At 27.9% G+C, this 4,748-nt stretch overlaps 1 protein-coding gene across 1 annotated transcript in view; it reads right to left on the bottom strand.

Moving 5' to 3' along the window:
• Window positions 1-3,517: 3,517 nt before the first annotated feature.
• Window positions 3,518-4,748, bottom strand: part of LOC117169604 (jerky protein homolog-like) — an 11,007-nt gene continuing 9,776 nt past the window's right edge. The window contains exon 3 of the mRNA XM_033356056.1: window positions 3,518-4,658. Coding sequence (XP_033211947.1) covers window positions 3,767-4,658 — 892 coding nt within the window. The 3' untranslated portion in view covers window positions 3,518-3,766. The remainder of the gene's footprint in view (window positions 4,659-4,748) is intronic.

Below are 4,748 nucleotides of genomic sequence, written 5' to 3'. Positions count from 1 at the left end.
AAAATATTCTAAAGGATTTTAAATAATTTAATTTTTTTTAATTCAAAATAATTTTAAAGAGATTTAAAAAGTTTCAGTAGATTTCAAAAGATTTGATGTATTTTAGAGTATTTTAAGCTTCCAAAGAATTTTGAATTGATTTCGATAATTTTAAAGAATTTCAAAGAGTCTTAAATGTTTTCGGTTATTTTAAAAGATTCTAAGGAATTTTATTTGATTAATTTTAGTAATTTAATTGGATTTTAAAGCATCTGAAATATTGTTGGGTATTTGGAATTAATCCAAGTTATTGCAAAATATTTTAAAGGGGTTGAAACAATTTAGATTTTTTTCATTCAAACAAATTTTTAAGAGATTTAAACAGTTTCAGTACTTATAGATTAGATACTTTGAAAATTTAGAAGAATAATTAATTATTTAAACTATTCAAACAAATACATAAATTCAAAGTTTGGCTGTTTTCAAATAAGAGACTGAATTTTTTTACAGAATTAATAAAGAATGTCTGCGATTACTATCATTTACGGTGCTTTGCAAGTTTACAATAATTATTCATTATTTAAACAATTTAAAGTTTTTCGATTTTTCAACTAATAGGATAAATTTGTTAAAAGAATTAATTAAGAATATCTTTGCGATGGCTCTTCTACGGTTCTTTGCAAATTGATAAAAATTATTAATGATATAAACACTTTTCACAAACAAATAAAGAATTTGGCTATTTTTTAATGAATACGCTACATGTTTCACGGATTGAACTAAGAATTTCATTCCGGTGATTCTTTGATATGGTGCTTTGTAAATTCACAAGAAGTGTTAATTATCGAAAAAACGTTCATAAAAAAAATTCTATTTGGGCTACTTTGCAATGAATACGCTAAAATTTTTCATGGATTCAATGTGTTATTCCGGTGATTTTTTCATATGATGCTTTGCAAATTCCCAAGAATTATGAATTAATTTAAAAAATTTCATAAACAAATTACCAATTTGGCTATTTTGCAACGAATAGGCTCAATTTTTTTAAGGAGCATTTCACATTTTATACCAAAAGTGTGGTCTTCAATGATTTAAATATTTTTAATCCCGAAAAATGAATGTTGTTAATTAGTTTGTTTATAAATACAAAATTGAAAAATATATTTTTAACTACTAAAGTAAAATGGTGCTTTTGAATAGTTATACAAAAAGGCAAGTTGGATTTTGAATAAGAAACTAACCAAATTTTTTTATAAAGTCTAAAAACATCAACCTTTTCGAACTTTAAAAATATTTCACTCAGAAAACAACGTCCAAATCGAAAGAATATGTTCGAAATTGATTTCTCCACAGAAACTTTTTTGGCTGAAGAAAATCATTGGTGATGTAGAAACAATTAAAAAAAGGAATAAAATATGTTTTCGTACGTTCAATACATACACTTTAATTACATTTTTTCAAATATCATAAATATTATAATTTAAAATGAATTACAACCATTGAGTAAAAATAACGCTTTAAAATTACGGATCTCTTAAAAACAAAAACTATACATTTTTGAAAATGATCAAACTTTTTGAATTGTTGTTTAATTAACAAACTTCATGAGAACAGTTTTGAAATATATATACTTTATATCTAGTGGACATTTTCTAAAATTTCTTAAACTCATAAAAATGTTTTTTTTTTTTAAATTCTGAAAAAGCTCTAGCTTTTTGATATTTCGCCTGATAAAAACATTTAAATGAGATCGTTTCTGAATATATTTAATGTCTGGTAAAGAATTTTAATTAAATTTCCTAATCTATGAGAAAAATATTTTTTTCTATGTTTCTAAACATTTTCAAAAATTTCAAAACTATATAAATTTTCTACTTTTCATTTGAATAATCTGTAAGTCTTCTACCCATCGAAACATTTGAATGAGATCGCTTCTGAAGGAATTTGATATCTAGTGAAGACTTTAATCCTTAAAGTGCATTTTGGGTCTCTGGTACCCCAAGTCATATTCCAGCTCTCATAAACTATACTCAATTCCAAAAAATTGAGTAAGTGTCGCCATCTAGCTTTAGTTGGAGACACTAACTACTGCGTCAAGCTTCAGTCTACTAGCAGCAGCTGCCGAAAGAGGTGACAAGATCGTGGGGTCTCAAACACCCAGTGTGAACTTAGTGAGTGAAAAGTAATTTTGGAGCAAATTTTTGTTGTAATTTGATTGATTTTTGTTTATTTTCTAACGTAAGTATATCATATGAAATTAATTAATTTTTTCTTCGATTATTTCATACTTTTTTTCTTTGTAAATGGCTTATAACTCACGGCAGCATGTCATGCGAGAGCAGACTGGGGATGTGTTGAATAAAATATAATTGTTAAAAGTTAAAATACAGTTATACATGTCTCTTTTTTTTCATTTCTTGTATTTTTATAGTATTACATCGTAAAGTTCTTTAATATTTATAATAATAAATAGATTTCAAAGCAAAAAATCTGATTCATCATTTGATCATAAAATTGACTTTTCAACTGTGCAAATAAATATCTTTTTGAAAACACTCATGTTGCAATTTTTTTATGAAAGTACACTTTACAAAGTATAGCCATAACTTTTCAGGTTAAAATTATTAAAATTGCGTAAGTTATAAATTTTTCAGCAAAAAAATACTATTTTTTAACTTTTTTCAACAATTTTTTTAACTAACTTAAAATAAATAAATGGCTGTAAAATAAACTCTAACTTATAAAAGATACCTTAAACTATGTCGGACAATTTTATTGTGACAAAATATTCAATAGGGGTTGAACAATACATGATTAAATTCGCTAGGGTGTCAAAGACCCACGATGCACTTTACCGTGATTTTTACCATGTATGTACTTTGAGGGTTAATCCTAATTTTCAAAGCCTCATTTTACTCTTTGTTGAAAATTAAGTTTTAACAACTAGTTAGAATATCAACCAGCTAAATGCATTTTTAACCAAGAACATACATTTTCTACCAAAAACGACCAATTTTTAACGAAATAGATGAATTTTCCACGATTAAAAAAATAAATATTTTACACAAAATAGAATATTCAACAAAATAGTCAAATATATAATCAAGGAATGAATTTTCAACAATAGAGTTAATTTTTCAAGAATAGAAATAAATTATTTGACTAGATAGTTGAATTTTCAAGATTTCAGAAAAATATTTTCTTCTATTTTTCTAAACATTTTCAAAACTATATAAATTTTCTAATTTTTATTTAAATTAAAAATATCATTTGAGTAATTTGCAAGTCTTCTACCCATCTATAAAAAACTTTTATACATACATACATACAGACAGGCACCGACAAACTTTTATCATTTTTGGGCTCTGTGACTGCCGAAACGTAAACATCCGTTAAAAAACAGAGTTTGAAAATTTGTAGGATTATATATTATACTCTCATGAATGAGAATGTAAAAAACATAGAGAATCGGACAAGACTTTGATTAGGAATTAATAATAGTGTAAAATAAAAATAGTTTACAGATTATTAATATAAAATTCTTTATTAAATTCCATAAATCGAAATAAAATTGCGTTTGAAAACTCTTTCAAATAAATAACTATCTAAAGCTTTCGAAACTTAAAATGATGTATAAACTATTTTATAAAAAAAAAGTAGAGACAAGAAGATAATGCGTTAATTTCTTATCTACACTTTAATTTGCGAAATTTCGGGCTTTGTATTTTCGGTGATCACCTCCTCCATTTCTCGAACGTAATCAAAGAGATTCGGTTATCATTCTGTTTCACTTTTCACCCTCAATTTCACTGTTTTCGATTTTAAATACAATTTCAGACTCAAGTCTATCACATGTAACAAAGTTTATAATATCAGGTTTTTCAAACATAATTTCCCTGTTTTCTTTTTCAGGTACAACTTCCGGTTCACGTTTACCACATGTAACAAAGTTTACAAAATCAGGATTTTCAAACATAGTTTTACCGTTTTTCGTTTTAGTTGCCATTTCATGTTCGCGTCTATTTGTAACAATGTTTATAAGATCACTGTCTGATGATAACTTCCAACCGCAATCGTTACCAAGCTGATCATTTTCAAACCAATTCAGGAGGAATTCTCTTGATTTTTCTACCGAATAATCTGGTCCCGACAACAGTTCAGAAATTAAATCGCCATTTTCATCAGGAAGACTTGACGAATCAGTTGGGGATTCCGGTGCGCTGTCCAATGCATCAAAGTTGGATAGAGGATCCTGAATGTTGGCAGAAGCTGGAACCTTGTTTAGAAGAAATGAGTCGCCTAAGAGCGGTTTCCATGCTTTTCGAAACGAAGACGATTCCACTGCGTTCCACGCGATGCTGAGCATTTCAAAGCAATCAGGAAGGTCCAATTCTTTTAAAAACTGATCAGGTCCTTCTGAGTCCTCGCTGAGCAAGAGACGTCTCAACAAATCTTTCTTGAAGAGTTTTTTCGTCTGTGCGATTAATCCTTGTTCCATCGGTTGAATGAAGGCCGTCACATTGGGAGGCAAATACACAACTTCAAAGTTTTCATTTATCGCGTTTAGTTCATCCAAACTCGGATGGCATGGCGCATTATCGAGGATTAAAATAACCTTCCCCGTCATTCCATACTTTCTTTGGTGTTCTGAAACTCGAGGAATAAACACTTCCTGGTACCTGGAAAAATGTATGGTTTGTTTAAAAACAGGGAAATTATGCCAATCAGGCGATATTTTCTTTTTTACGAGACAACTGAAAAAATTATAC

This window comes from Belonocnema kinseyi, chromosome 3, assembly GCF_010883055.1.
Source record: "Belonocnema kinseyi isolate 2016_QV_RU_SX_M_011 chromosome 3, B_treatae_v1, whole genome shotgun sequence".
NCBI classification, from domain to species: Eukaryota; Metazoa; Arthropoda; class Insecta; order Hymenoptera; family Cynipidae; genus Belonocnema; species Belonocnema kinseyi.
This window is presented reverse-complemented; position numbering and strand designations above follow the sequence as displayed.